Source organism: Danio aesculapii, chromosome 2 (assembly GCF_903798145.1).
Source record: "Danio aesculapii chromosome 2, fDanAes4.1, whole genome shotgun sequence".
NCBI lineage: Eukaryota > Metazoa > Chordata > Actinopteri > Cypriniformes > Danionidae > Danio > Danio aesculapii.
In genome coordinates, this window is record NC_079436.1 from 37,473,878 (window position 1) to 37,490,447 (window position 16,570).

Genomic DNA, 16,570 nt, shown 5'->3' on the forward strand with positions numbered 1-16,570 from the left:
ACCATCCGTGCCTGGAAACACAACTAGTGTGACTAGTTCTATTTGAACTAGACGGGTCAAAAAGAGATGCTCACGCACCCATAGTCCTGCTGCTTTCACTTTATCCTTTCTTTGAACAGATTATAAATGGGCCTAACGTTAACGGTGTGCACATGATCATCCTTTCATTACCGCACATGGTATGTTTTTCACCTGCTTTCTTTTGATTACAGTTATTTTTGTTAATGTTTTAATTATCATCCTTTACAATAACATTGCTTTAATATGAGATTAAGTCTCCATTTATGTATAGTTAACTAAACAGTTTTAGATACATGTCAGTAATTATTTTTTCAAATGTCAATTTTTTTAAAGAAAAGTATTGTTGAATAAAAAGTGCATTTACACAGCTATATTTAACTTGTTTTGACACATTATTTTAATATCTTAGCTAGGCTACTATGTACTTTTTTTGGTGTGGCTAGAGAATAATTAGGCAAATACTTAGTGTTGAACCCTGCAAAGTCAAGTAAAATAAAAACTAATTGCAGTACAACACTATGAAGCCACAATCCATTTGCTCATGCTCATTGAGCAAGGTCATACATAACACACAAAAAGTGAAATGAATAAGCATAACTTCTAAATCAAGTATTTTAGCTTGCCGAAATCAAATTTATGCATATATGAAATAGTGTAGAAGGCGATGGCTAGTGATGTTGGAAAACTACTAGCCACAGTGGCTGGTGATCAAAAAAGTTAAAGTCAAGCCCTAATTATATTTGTTAATACCATGATACATGATACAAGCTTCAACAATTAATCCCAAAAAATTTGAAATAAAAAATAAAATAATAATAAAACTGACACTGTCATAAGCCTAATATATTGTGTAATTATGTACCGGTACAGAGTCCTCCAAATCTCTCTTGTTGAGTAGAGCATGATTGATTCGCAGGACGATCCAGTCAAACAGGGCACTGTACAAAGACTTGGCCATAGAGTCTCTGGCAGTAATAGCCTAAAGACAGAGTTATTTATATATACTAACACATGACTGAATTAATAAATGATCAGTACATAGCAGAAAATGTCATCACTTTTACGTTTTAGGTTACATGCATCACTATTACATCATACGTCACCTCATTGAGGCTGTAAGGCAGAATCAGCTTGTCATTAGCAGTCATTGCTTTTCTTGTAGTCAGTGCTTCAACAAGCAGCTCCACTTTAACCTGGAATTGAATAGCAATGATGTAAGACATATTTTATAGTAATTAAGATGGCATTCAAACATCTGAAGACATGAAACTTTCAATGTGTAATGTAGGCATGAGCCAGTATAAGATTCTAAGAGTATGATAACCTTGGATAAAAATATCACGGTATCACGGTATTGTGCTCACTACTCTAAAATATATTGTTTTTAACTGTCTGGGTAAAAAACAAAAACTTTTTTCCCCTTAGAAAAATGTATATTACTTTTTAAAAGATTTACAATAGTTTGGAACAGTGAACATGTCAGGCTAAATAATTCAAAAGAATAATTGACTTCTGCTGTCTTCAATAATTTCAATAACACAGACTTCTTTGCAATTTAAAATGGCATCTTTGGATATTTTTTCTGCTGGAGAAACTGTTGTCCAAAAAAACAACAAAAAAATGCAAATAAAAAAATCTTACACATACCTTAATAACAGTATTACAGAAAATGTTGGCGGATTTAAAACCTTGACTTATCCAAACCGCAGTATACCTTAAAAACGGTGTCCCATGCCTAGTGTAATGCTTTATATTACAGCTCAATATTTACTTTACATTTAATCATTTTCACAGATCAAAGCAACAAATAAACAGCAATATAACTAATATGATGGTTCCCTGTTAGTCTCATGCAATATCCAAATCTCATATTAAACTTAATTTTTGTATTTCCCTTCAGGAATGTCAGACTTTGTGTTGTCTACAGAAAATGTGGACACTGAGTAAAAATGCACTGATTTCCATACAAAAAAAACTGTTATTTTCTTTGCATTTGTTTACTAGTACAACTACTAAAATCTTATGCTTCATTTTTTAATAAGTAGCTGTTTTATATGCTGCTAAGACACCCCAGAAGACAGGTAAATAGCTCCGCCATTGTTCAAAGGAAACTAAAGATCATGTTTATTGACCTTAGTTACATTTTTGCAAAAACTGTAGGAGGAAATGACTTTCTCTTTGCTGTTTTGAAAATTTAATGAACCATGACATCACACCACTGTGTTGTTTTGAACCACGAATCATGTAAACGTTACACCCCTTTTGGAAAATCTGAAAGCCAACCAACCCTACAAAAGGAAATCAATGCTAAAAGTGGAATAGAAATCGAAATTACAACTAAAATACTTGGATCTCATATGTTTTTTTTCATTAATTGCTGAACATGAGGGCCAAAAGAAAGGGCATCATCAATTAAAATTCCAAGAACTGAAATTTTGATGAATTTGTTTTGACTTTGAAAACAACATACGTTTTATTTTATCAGCATTTAAAACCAGTTTCACTACATTAACTACATTAAAAGTGGTCTGTAACTAGGAAAGGGCCAGATTGGGTGTAGATGCAGCTGTGTAAATAACTGTATTATCAGTGTAGTAATGAAAGTTTGCATTTTTGACATTTTGATCAATATTATTTCAATGGACTAGAAACAAAGCCATCCGCTTGCACACATTGATTTCGATTTGAAAGATAACTTTTAAATAATTCTTATGTGGTTGTACAGCATCCGTTGATTACAACATCACCACATATTAAGAGTTTAAATATATAATGAAGTCAATACAGTATTGTGGTAGTGACCTGGTTCATTAATATGTCGCTATATCATATTTCCAAACCATTGGGTGGAGTGATTTTATAGTTTACCATTACGTTATTTGAAGCTATTATTGTGGTGTGCCATGTTTAACGGAAAAAGTGGAACCAAAGAGACAAATATGCCCTACTATTGTGAATTTATATTAAACATTAAAGTAGCTTGTGATACCTTGAGAAGGTCAGAGAGAGCTGAAAGGACATGATCAGGCCCAACTTTAAGCCCTTCGCCAACATCTTTTGGCTTGTACGTCACATTTCCCAGGTACAGAATGGCAGAGAGCACAGAGAATATCCTGAAAAAGACAGGCAAACCACATTACAAACACTTTTTCTTTGCAAAGTGCCTCGTAAAATTCACGTATAAAAAGCATGTTACAACAACAATGCAAATCTTGCATTTTGAACAATGGAATAAGTTAATATTCCAAATACATTTCTAAGTAATAAGCTGTTTGTTACCAGTATTATATAACAGTTACATTTAATGGTGAAAAGTTCTTTGGAAGGCAGCTTATAATGATCACACTCATGACCAAAATAGCACAGCTTTTCCTGATGTATTTCCCCGCTAAATGACAAGCACAGACTTGTACCAGACCAGAATTCTTCATTTGTTAGTCATGCATACAGCTGGTAATTTTTCAGTGACTTCACCCCTTCAAGAAAATCCTAATTGAACATCATAATAGTATTTGCACCAAAGTTATTCTGTATTTCTAGACATCTTTAATTTATGGGCAATTGTTAAAGTTCTTTCAGTGTAAATGTAATGAATTTAGGATGGTTAAATAACATTAAAGATTACACGTGATCCTAAATTGAGGCTTGAGCTAATATCAATGCAATCTTAAAATAAAGGTTCTGTATATATCCACTGATGGATCCACGAAGAACATTTAAACTTCAATATAATGTAACCTTTCCTTTGAATAAAAGATTCTTAATTGTGTAAAAAGGTTTTATATATATATATATATATATATATATATATATATATATATATATATATATATATATATAAACTGACCCCAAACTTTTGACCGGTAATTAAAAGTTAAAGACATAGTTATACATAATATGTAAAGACTTCTAATAAGTAATGGTTTAAGGTGCAGACTGAAGGGTAAAAATAAAAACCAAAAACTAAACTTACTGCTTTTTGGTTGGAGGCAGAAAACCAACCATCTCCATGGCCTGATGAAGTCTCCGGAATTCATGTGTCATTTCAGCTTGATCCTCTGTAATTGGCATTTCCTGTGAGGTTTAGTTGAAAAACAAATAATTCATGAAAGAGCTTAGCTGTGATATTTTGAAAATAACCCTAAAAGCAATACAAATAAGCCAATTATTGACATACGGTAAAATATTATAAGATTATTAGATTCTTTTTTCTGTTGAAAAGAAGATATTTTGAAGAAAGTTCAACCATTGACTTCAACAAGATAGACATGATGATGGTTACTGGTTTCTTACAACCTTTAAAATACCCTCATTTGTCTTCAACAGAAACATAACTGTCTATCAGGTTTGAAACAAGTGGAGGATGAGTAAATGATGAGAGACATAAGTTTTGAGTGAACTATCCCTTTAAGCAGTATTGTCCAATTTGATGCTCTCAAATTAAATCTTTCTGTTGCCCTAAAGACAACTGAAAGAATCAGGAACACTATTCAAACCAAAAACAGATTTATCAGGGCTCTACCAGGGATTCATTGTGATGAATGTTACCTCTTTGAGGTAGTGATAGTCTTCAGGCTGCAGGAGCTTAAACTCATCTCTCTCCTCTTCTGAGGCCCCAATCAAAAGATAATAAAAAACATGATAATTCCTGTAGATCAGATAACAGAAAGAAAAGGAATTTGCGTTGAGTGATATTTTTAAATCCACCTGTGAGACCAAGGAGTTCAAATGGATATAATGGCTTTACAAACGTTGTACCTTTCAGTTTTTCCTCTGGACACTAGACGGCATTTCTCTAGTAGATACTTCTCAACAACAGCCCTGAAACATTGAACAAAAACAGTATTAGGAATTTCAGATCAACGCCAGCAACATCAGCAAATTTTTCAGTGAATGGGAGCAGAAAATGTCTGATGTATTTGAATTAACTGTATGAGTGCCACAACTCAACATTTTGTTCTAAATGAATGAAAAAATGATTATGCTTTTAATACTAGAACCACAGAGGAGGTGATTTTGACCATTTTTTATTCGACAAAACCATAATACCCAGACATGTCCTAAATATGTTTCTTTTTAACATTATTATTTTAGTAAAATTACTAAACATACAAGATTTCTTAGTGTTTCTACCTTGAATTACCAAAGCAGTTAGTGACAGCATGCATTTCAGTGGACACTAATGGACCCTTTTCACATTTCCAGTTTTCTCAGTAGCGGAAGTCACAGTGAATGGAAGAGTACAACAAAAAACATATTTGATGAAATAATAAATGAAAAGCTCCACAATGGTGTTATCAAGACTTTCAGAAAAAAAAGTGTCAGATTGATAATGGCAGCCAGAAGAAAGACCAACATCGAATTTACTCTCCTGTTCATGGACGCTGCATTAGAAACACCTTGCACAAGTGGTAATTTGATGCAAGGACGATAAAATACATACTTGAATACATAAAAATGTTCACAAATTTAAATAAAACTATATATTAAAAACTTTCAAAGATTCAAGATGCTGATGATTATTAAACATGTCATAAGAGTCTTGTGAAAAGGGTCCATTAGTCATTTGCCCTTCAATTTGTCCGTCTCTGTTGCCTAGCAACTTCCTGCTAACAAAAACATCCCTTCCTGACTGAGAAAACATAACTGTACTTCAGACATGTCTTCATATTCACATCATATTCAATCAGCATGGTGAAAAAAACTTGCTCTCCTACTTGATCGACAAAGTGAGGTGCGCACCTTCGTGAGTGGTTTAAAAACTCATACTTATTTATAGGATGTATTATCAAAAAGATCTTATTTTTGGGGTAATGACTTCATAAAATATGACGAAAACATTAAAAGCTCAACTATAATATCTCAATAGAAACTTTGAATGTAAATATGCCAATATGACATCTTATATGAATGTTCAGAATGGCCATACTAGTAGTCATATTTCTGGTAGTTCCAGTATAAAGATTAAATGCACTGGTGTCAAATCTCTTATGCGAGTGAAGAGCAGCTGTGGGAGTTTGGTGTGTGACGTGTATTGTGCAGAAGGACAGATGACTCACCCTCTCACAACGCCACTTTCCAGATAATTCACTTGAATGAACTTTCCAAAGCGACTTGAGTTGTTGTTGTATGCTGTTTTAGCATTCCCAAATGCCTGAAGAAAGCAAAGAATGAATCAGATAAGCTGTTTTTGAGATCACAAACTAAAAAATACACTGATATGGTTTGTGAATGCTGATAGACAACTCTTATGTTAGATAAAAGACACCCATAACCTAATAAACACATTTTAACTAGACTTTAAAACTAGTCAAACACAGAAACTACACATGATTACAGCATTATTGTCATTAGACAAGCATTACTATTGGTTGTTCATACTACGGTAACCAGTTTGTCAAAGGACAAAAATACAGTCTGGAAATAAAAACGCGTGGGCCTTTTATCTCACCCACAGGCACCACAAACAAATGAACATAGCTCGAGCAGCCTTGGCCTTCGGTTTGACTTGTGTGTTGATGTGGTTAATCCTGATATAAGAGTAGATTTAACCATTTTAAAATACTTTATGCAATTCCAGTAACAACTAAAAACTAATCTCACTAAATCATTTATTCATTCATGTCAATTAAAAGACATGACACTCACTGGAAACCTTTGTCATAACAAAGAAAAGATGCTGCAAGCAGTGTCTGTCATGGTCTATAAATACATTATTAAAGAATTAGATTTGGCTTGAATGTTACGTTGTAGTACACTGTAAAAAATGCAGGGTTCCACACAATTAATTTATGTTGTCCCAACACAAATTGATTACGTTAACTTAACACTTTTAACAAATTTATGTGGATTGAACATAAAAAATTAAGTTGTCCCAATGAAATCTCAAGAATTGTGTTTCAGTTCATTTTAATTATGTAGTAAATGTCATAATTTACTAAACTTCTCTTTACAAAAACAACAGGTTTTGAGAAATATTGAAATTTTTGCTTTAAACAGCTATGGATGAAATAAAAAGTCACATATTTACTTATTTTTCAAAACTAAAACTACTGTGGAAGGACTTTAACATATGTAACATGTAACAGCATGCTTACAAACTGCTCCCTATTGATCTTCAATATGTGCATGCATTTAGCATGATCCTTACCACTACCATCACACTGGACTTTATCCTGTTGTAAACTTGTTTTTAAACAAACAGTTTCCATAAAGGAAATTTCAGAGAGAAATACTGAGGAAAGGACGTCATGAAACACTTGAATAGATAGAAAACTCTGTTACACTTGTCAGAAGTAGAGTTTTTATCAGATAGCCTGACAGAGCCTGTCTTGGCATGTTGGCTTACGCAGACTCGCTCTGGTATTCTGATAAAGCCAACGCCCAGGACTTCTACAGGTGAAACAGAAAAGTTTTAAGTTAAAGGTTCAACAACAAGGTCTAATTCAGACCAAACACTGCTGAACACCTTAAAAAGCTACTAGGTGTGCTTTTCCCACAGGTCTCTTTTTTAACCTCCCACACTGAAGAAGAAAACGAGCAAAGGTCACAACCACACACGTCAGATGCTATAACAAAACAATGACAACTCTCAGGACTATAAATGGGCAGATCTAGGAAATCATTTATAAGGTAGCATGAGAAGCATTAGCACAAAGTAATCATCTATTTTCATGACAATAATAAGGTTTTGCAACTTGTTTGAACAGCTTGATAAATAAATACATAGAAGTAAAATGCACAGAATAATAAAACATTGCTATTTATTTATTGTCTATATAAATACAGTATAACTGTAGAGAACTAGTAGATGTTTTTGAGGTATTGAGCCACAGATCAGTAGCACAATCCAAACACGTCATAGAAAAGCACAATTAGCCTGTGATGCTTCTAAACCGCATATGTACTGAAAGTGAAAAAGTGAACGTTGTGACATGTGGCCAAGTATGGTGTCCATATTCGGAATTGGTTCTCTGCATTTAACCCATTCAAGTGCATACACACACAGCAGTGAACACACACACACCCAGAGCAGTGGGCATTGTTGTTAGGCTGCCCATGGACGGCAATTGGATCATGTGTGAAAAGGGCGTATCAAATGAAACGACACTAAACCACAACAATAGATTCTCAATCAAATGTCAAAGTTCAGCAAAAGTGAGAGTAAAAATGTAGTGCAAGTGCAACCAATTTTTCTCTCAAGATGACATGACCCAGTTTTCAGGCCCATTTCTGTTTCCTAAAAACATCTGTTCAGTTTTTTTTACTAACAATTAGATTTTCAACATTTTTTCTATTAAAACAAGAATCCTGTAGATGGCATATCAAAATAAATGCTACAGTGGTCAAAAGAGGCTCTGCATTACTCAAGTTCATATGGCAAATTTGGTTTCCTTCTTCAGTTTATGGATTTTTGCCCGTCAACAAAAATTTTGCTTCGAAAAACAAATACACATCTCTCCACAAAGTAAGACATGATTTAGGACTAATCGTAAGATACAAATGTGCCACCAAAGTTTAAGACCTAAAATTGCATGTTTGTATTAATCATCAATATGAGCAGTGAAAACAGTACTGCTTTCATTTTAAAGCAGGACTTATTTTGCCTCTTTTTACAATATGTAAAATAAGTCTCTGATGTCCCAAGAGTGTGTTTGTTAAGTATCAGCTCAAAATACCACACAAATAATGTTTTATAACTCTTTGAAACAGCCCTCTTTAGGCTTTGAGGCTAACAGTGCCATTTTGGTGACTGTCATTTGAAATACAAATGAGTGAGTGTTTGGCTCTTTTTCAAAAGAGGGCGGAGCTACAAATGCCTATGTGTCAGCATAGCGGCAGATTCAAACAAGACTAGCATCCTATGAGAGAGAGATTGTCACTAATGGGCGGAGCTTTCCCCCTCTGATGACACGTACAAAAGGCAGAATGTCAATTAAAGCATTTCTGCAGACTGTTTTTATCAAGGGTGATTATAAAAAAGGAAACAAATATATTTTTTACTATAAGTAGCAGGTTATATTTGCAGACTGTTGCCACACAACTGTGTTTAAACACCTTTTATAAGTGATTTTTGCATAATAGGTGCCCTTTAAGGCTTACAATGAGTTTTTTTTCTACTTTAAGAAACATCTTATTTTATTAAAAAGTGTAAATAAAACACTGCTAACCTGTCTACTTTATAGCATTTAGAGTTTTAGAATCTGTAATAATGCCTGAATTGGCCAGTAAAGGATGTCAAACATGACTCTATACAGTAAAGTAAAACTATACAGTTCCATTATTCTCTTCACAAGATAAGCTGTCTGGAACCAAAACATAAAACACAACTATTGAGTCTCCAGTGGCGATGCATAATATATAAACAACATGACCATGTTAAAATAAAACTACTAGACAAACAATGCACATATTGTTAGAGGAGACCACATGAACACAATACACAAAGGTCTAAAATGAGACAGAGATCTTTTCCTTTTGAAAAAACAAAACAGCAAACCTAAAGCCCAGTAATATGAAGCAAATGTTCAAATATTACATCCAGTGTCACATGATCCTTCAAAAATGGGGTCTAATAGGCAGATTTAATGCTTGAAATATTTTGTATTATTATCAATGCTGAAAACAGCTCTGTTGCTAAATATCTTTGATAAATTGCTGAAAAAATAACTACTGGGACTTTCAATCAGTTCAATGAATCGTTGTTGGATTAATATAATCATTAATACATTTTTGAATGGTTAAGTTTTAAGGTACTATTAATCTGGAAACAATGGGACTTTGATGATTCGCTTCAAGCGCATGTTTTACTTATAATTTACTAGGAGTATGATATCCACGATTTCTCAGATTTAAGGACTTTCAATGACCTTTTAAACCACCATTCATTTTAAATAAAGCACCTTTATAATTCATTCCCCAGCATATGTATAGCACCATAAAAGTCCTTACTGTACTTAACATTTCACTTACACTTAATATTTACATTAAAAAAATTAGAGGGTAATTTTAAAAAAATTACATCGTTTTAAAATGTCATATTCAAAAAAAAAACTTTATTAAAATATGTTAAATTCAATACTTGGGGTGTAACGGATCACGGTTGATCTGTGATTCGTACGGATCATAACCAACGGTTCAGAACACATGTGGCCCGCGGATTGATAATTTTTTTTTTACCGGTAGATCACAGAGAGAGATCGCCTCTTGTGTCATTCAAATCACATGTATGAAAGCATTTAGGCTTTCCTGTAAAATACAATGATGACGGAAGAAGTTGTGATTTGGTGGGTGTCTTAGGTTATTAAAGGTGTTTTCTGTCACAATTTGTTTAGCCTGCATTAATTCATTCAGCGTGAGCTGCACGATTAATCATTAAAGGATTGAGATCTTGACAACAACACAACCTAAATTATGAATGGTGATTTCCATATGTTTATTAATCCTTCGAATAACTGCATTCAAATCTGTGTTTGAAAAACGCAAAAATCAAGAAAAAGATTGAGTTTTTAGTCTTTTGAGAAGTTACAAACAGTCAAATAACACAGAAGTACTGGGATTATAGTTTATAATTTAGATGAAACCACTGATGCTTATAGTAAAGATTAAAATCACCATCATACGCATTTAACTTGATACTAAAAATGAAAGTTGTAGGCAACAATTACAATAGTTAACTAATAGGTGGCAACAATCAGTCATCAAAAATATGCCACTGAATAATTATTCGAAATGACACATCTTGCAATGAAACTAAGTTTTATGAGTGAGTAACTGAATCATTTATTGGGACTAAAATAAATATGGGTTGTACAAATTATGTTAGATTTTTGCATTTAGCATCATCAGCAACAGTAGTAGTAAATCAATTTTTCACAGTACTGAATATTACAATTTATTTTTATTCAGCTGATTATTTCTTCATTTTATTTTTAATGAAATTACAGGTTTTGTTTATGAAAACCAAAAGTGTCTTGCAGTACGGTTTTTCTAATAAATGGAAAGCAAATTACATTTGTCTCTTCCCCTTTTTGGCTGATCCAAAAAAATGGTCCAATACGCAACTAAAAACCATAACGTGATCTGAACCTTGAGATTTGTGATCCATTACACCACTATTCAATACTGCTAATATTCAATTGTCCATGTTATTGTACAAGATTTAGATTTAGGATTTATAATTGAAGAATTTTTCAGTTTTTTTTGTTTCGTTTTTGACAATTGAGTACAATTGTTGAAATAAAACAAACACAGGTCCTTGAAAGTGCTTGAATTAAATTGAAATTTTTATTTGTTCTTGTTTAAGTACTTTTCAGGCCTTGAATCCATGTCTCTGAAATTCAAGTACTAGTAAGTACTTTCAAGGAGTGTGTGTCAACACAGTAATTAACATGTATCACATTTTAAAAGTCCCATGCTCAGTATACAGTTGAGGTCAGAATCATTAGCCCCCCTGAATTATTAGCCCCCCTGTTTATTTTTTCCCCAATTTCTGTTTAAAGGACAGAAGATTTTATCAACACATTTCTAAACATAGGTTTTAATAAGTAATTTCTAATAACCAATTTCTTTTATTTTTGCCATGATGACAGTAAATAATATTTTACTAGATATTTATCAAGATACTAGTATTCAGCTAAAAGGTCAATTTAACAGCTTAACAAGCAGTGTTGGGCAAGCTACTTGAAAAATGTAGTGAGCTAAGCTACTGTATTAGCTACTCTACTTAAAATGTAGCTTAACTACACTAAAAGCTACCCTATGGGAAATTTAGCAAGCTAAGTTAAAAGCTACTTGGCAAAAGTAGCTTAGCTACACCCAAGCTATTTTTGTAATTTTCGATTTTAAATCGAAGCAACTTAAATCCAAGTCAATCATCTTAGTGATTAATAAATCTGTCAAAGAAACATAAGAGGTATAATTGTTCAGTTCGATTATTTACTGCAATTATTATGCTGTACCAAACAGAAACAAACTATAATATATAACAGCAAAAACAAAAAATCCAATAAAACCAGGTGTTACATATTTAAAATACTATAGTAATTTATAGCAAAGAGAAAAATTTAGGAACAAGCATTATTTTGTATATATATTTACAACTCTTCAATAATGAATTACACTAAATAATGTACGTTAGTATCATAATAACTATCGTGACTAATAGTAATTACCATAGTATATTTAGCTGTTACTTTTGTATACTGTATACTTCTCGAGGTATGCTCACGAGGAATCCTGCTTCAGAAGTAACTCCTCTCCCACAGTCATCCAATCAAGCAAGTTTCTCATGTTGGCCTAATTGTTTGCTGATGGCACCACACAAAAATTAAAAACTGCTTTTATTTCAGCCGAAATAAAACGAATGAGATTTTCTCCAGAATAAAAAAAATATTATAGAACATACTGTGAAAATGTCCTTGCTTTAGATTTAAAATATGAAATATTTAAAAGAGAAAAAAAAAAATTCAACGGGGGGCTAATAATTATGACTTCAACTGTAAGCTCATAATCGTTCAGCAATGCAACTCTGTGAGAAAGTCTATTTATATCAAACGGACGACGCAAGTTACGCTTTGTCATGTGCGTTTTTTGTAAGTAATACTGAGAGGGGCTGGCCGTTCTGATAAAAGAATGCGTTTAAGAAAACAGAGAACTTGTTCAACCTGTTTAGGATCAGATTGGGATTCCCAGTAGGCCTGTGCATGACAAACACTGACTGACAGCTCAGTTTAGAAGGGGCAGGACTTCAGACCAAAGTAAGGAAACCCAATAAATTATGAGCTAATTCCTTCAGTAGAATTTCATCTGCACTTTTGTAGCACTTCATACTATAGAATTCTGAACAGGAAGTTTAGGAAACGGACTACACAGTGAAAAAACTCTTATTCCTAAGAGAGCATTGAATTAGTCACTCAACTCATTGTTTCTGCATTAACAATGGAAACACCAAAAATGATCGAGAGTGTGTTGAAACCTTTAAACTATGACTTTAGTTTTAGTTTCAGAATTTATAGAGCCTTTTGGAGGTCTATTTGGACTGTAGAAGGAAGCAGTGTAAAAAGTGCCCTGGCCATGTGACAAGACCAAATGGTTTCTAGATCCTTATTTGACCATGTTTAAGAAAGGAAAGAGGAACCCACTTTCACATAATTTGATGCACTTGATTTAAGGACAGTAACCTTGCACTGATAAAAGTCAACATGAAGAGCTAAAAGCATGCAAGAACATGATAAGAGGACAAGCTACTTCCTGCACAGAGGTCATCATTTCCGCCCGAACTTGACTCTTTATCAGTATATCAAGAAATACAGATTTTACTGAACGAAGCAACACAACAAATAAGAAATACAGTTAAAGAAGAGATATAGGTGGTGGTTAGTGCATTGACACATGCACTCCGGTGCTCACGACGACCCAAGTTCCACTTCCGCCTCGCGGTCCTATGCCGATCTTTCCCTCTCTCTGCTCCCCATACTTTCCTGTCAATACTCTACTGTCCTGTTCATTAAAGGTGAAAACCCGATAAAATAATTATGATACAGATAGGGCTGGGTGTTATGACAAAATCTCATGTCACGATACAAGTCACGTCATATACCAATAACAATATATATATATCATCATATGTAAAGGACTTTTTCTTTATTACATTTTAAATTGAAATGCCCTCATTCATATGTGATCATATTTCTCACTTTATTAAATTAGAACTTCACTGCAAACTTTGTTTAAAAATGTAGAAATATAAAATAAATATTAATAAAAATGAAACACTTTTCAAAAACTAACAATTACAGCCTCAACATAAAAATAAAAAATATCACTAAATAAAATGCACAATGTAAACAATGCACTCTCACAATGCTGTTATTCATGTTTCTGTCAGCTTTCTCTATAATGGCGTGTAATTTTGTGCTCATTTAAATTATGAAGTAGTATTACCATAAACAGTGTGTTTTGTAACACCAGGAAATAGAGCATAATATAAGAGCATAATAGGAAAAATAGACTTTATTTTGTCCATATGATTTATATCATTACTAGGGGTGTCTATGTACTATATAGCGGTAGAATACTATGGCGAAGGAGGCGAGGGAGAGTAAATAAAACGCAGAAACTGTGCACAATTCACTGCACGTGTTTGTTTACTAGACAGTCATTCACTGACATTGAAGTTACACCAGGAGCCCCTATTTCATTGCTGTGGAGAAAATGAAAGGTCACAGTTTCACTCACTCACTCAGAGTTTCACTTACAGAGCAAGCATGTGTCTGCAGAGCGAGTTTTCACCGCTTCAATCATGGATCAGCTTTTTGTCTTTCGGACGAGATAGGGTTGGCCGATGTCGACCAATTTGGCATCGTGTGTGTGTTTGTTTGTGTGGTCATGTGATGTAAGTTTTCGGCAGTATAGTGTGGACTGAGGGCTATTCTGAAATGCTAGGTGAAACGCCAGTGTGGATGTGGATTGTTTTCGTTCTAAAATGCCATTTTAAAACTAAGATGTATTAGTAAACGGGGCCGTGTGTATTTTTCGCAAGCGGATTACCGCTGCGATGTAATTAATATTATCAGCTGTAAACGCTGTGGCCGTTTATCAGTGTCACTTATCGGTGACCAGCGCATTAGAGCCAATCGCAGCACTTTCTGTTGAGCGCATGACCAATCATGTGTTTAACAAATCGCTCAACAATGCTCAAAAAGCAAGGGGATAATGTTTATGTTTGTCTATATGCTATAAATGCATTGTTTGTGCATGTCCTTGAGTTTTGTTTGATGCAGAGTGTTTTCTTTGAGAAGGTAAAATCAAAGTTACAGTACATATATCTGACTGCTTGTATTAAAGGACAATATTGTATTACAAATACATATAACATGTATTTAAAAATTATATTTTTTAATACAAGAATTATTATGTTGCTAAGTAAAATATAAAATTGTGTATGGAAAGCATCGTCAATGCACCGTGATGCACCGAGATATCAAATTAAACCGAATCGATGACATGATAATCGTAACCGAACCAAACTGTGAGCCCAGTGTAGGTTCACACCTCTAATCATTATATTACACAGCCCTGAATATAGAGTACAAACTACAAAACTAAAATGTGGATCTAGACCCATATTTCTTTAGGTGTTTATTTTTATGTTTAACTTTGATAGTCTAATGGTAGATTAAAGAGTAACAGTATTTTTTTTTACTGTCAACTAAAATAACAACTCCTCTTTAGACACACTACTGACAATAAAAGTTTTTGCAACAATGTGTTAACTGGTCTGAAGTGATAGAAGGCAACAGCAACTTAAATAACCATTCATTTAACCAGAGGCCTGCAGAAGAGCATCTCTGAATGCACAACACAATGAACTTTGAATCAGATGGACTACATAAGGCCTTGCAACTGGTGCCACTCCAGTCAGTTAACAACAGAAAACTTAGCTGGGTCAATTCATATGGATCACCGAAATTAGACCATATAGGAAGGTTGTGGTTGTTTGGTATAAGTCAGAATTTTTGCTGTGATGTTTAAATGGTCAGAATTTGGTGTGTATAACATATAAACGCATAGATCCATCCTGCCTTGTATCAGCGGTTGAGGTTAGTGATGGTGGTTTAATGGGTGGGGTAATTTTTGTGACACGTTTTAGGCCCCTTTGTTCCTTTTGAGAATTGTTTAAAAGCCAAAGACCACCAGAATATTTTTGTTGACCATGTACATCCCTTTATCACCACAATGAACTCAAATTGCTATATGAACCGTGAGTTCACTATTCTCAAAAGACCTCTACAGTCACCAGCTGTCATTGTGATGTGGAATGACAGATTGACACCATGGATGTGTATGTTGTGGATGAGGATAAATCTAAAGCAATTGCGTTATCTCAGAAGGAAAAAAGGGGCCTAAAATATGCCCTTAAATATCCCTCCACTCATTAGACCACCATCACTAACCTCAACCGCTGATACAAGGCAGGATGGATCTATACTTTCATATGTTGTACACACCAAATTCTGACCTTAGCATGTAAACATCACAGCAGACATTGAGACTCATCATACCAGACAATAGCAGCCCTCCTATTTGGTTTTATTTTGGTGACCAATATAGGTTTACCCAGCTAAGTTTTCTGGATTTAGCTGACAGGACTGGCATCAGTGTGGCCTTCTGTAATCAATCTGATTCAAGATTTATTGTGTTGTGCATTCAGAGACGCTCTTCTGCAGGCCTTTGGGTAAATTAATGTTTTTTGAGTTGCTGTTGTCTTTCAATCATGCCAAAATGTCTAATCCGTGTCTAAAAATAAGCATTAAAATAAATTGTATTTTTAAAAATTTTATTTTAGTTGACAGTAAAATGTAAAAAAAATATGTTAATCTACAATTAGAATCACTAGGAATAACAATCTCTGAGGAATACTTCCAGCACTTTCTTGAATCTGAGTATAGCCATATCCTTTACCTCCTGTGGTTTTAAACCTTTATGAGTTTCTTTCTTCTGTTGAACACAAAAGAAGATATTATGAAAGTCAATGGGTGCAAGCAAC

At 33.8% G+C, this 16,570-nt stretch overlaps 1 protein-coding gene across 4 annotated transcripts in view; it reads right to left on the reverse strand.

The window, feature by feature from the left end:
• Positions 1–16,570, reverse strand: part of myo9b (myosin IXb) — a 57,924-nt gene that overhangs the window by 37,710 nt on the left and 3,644 nt on the right. For all 4 annotated transcript variants that reach the window (XM_056478633.1, XM_056478626.1, XM_056478619.1 and 1 more), the window contains exons 3-9: positions 6,081–6,175; positions 4,780–4,842; positions 4,570–4,669; positions 3,995–4,095; positions 3,011–3,134; positions 1,125–1,214; positions 884–1,000 (exon numbers count right to left, since the gene is read on the reverse strand). In XM_056478633.1, the coding sequence (XP_056334608.1) occupies positions 884–1,000; positions 1,125–1,214; positions 3,011–3,134; positions 3,995–4,095; positions 4,570–4,669; positions 4,780–4,842; positions 6,081–6,175 (690 nt within the window). The remainder of the gene's footprint in view (positions 1–883; positions 1,001–1,124; positions 1,215–3,010; positions 3,135–3,994; positions 4,096–4,569; positions 4,670–4,779; positions 4,843–6,080; positions 6,176–16,570) is intronic.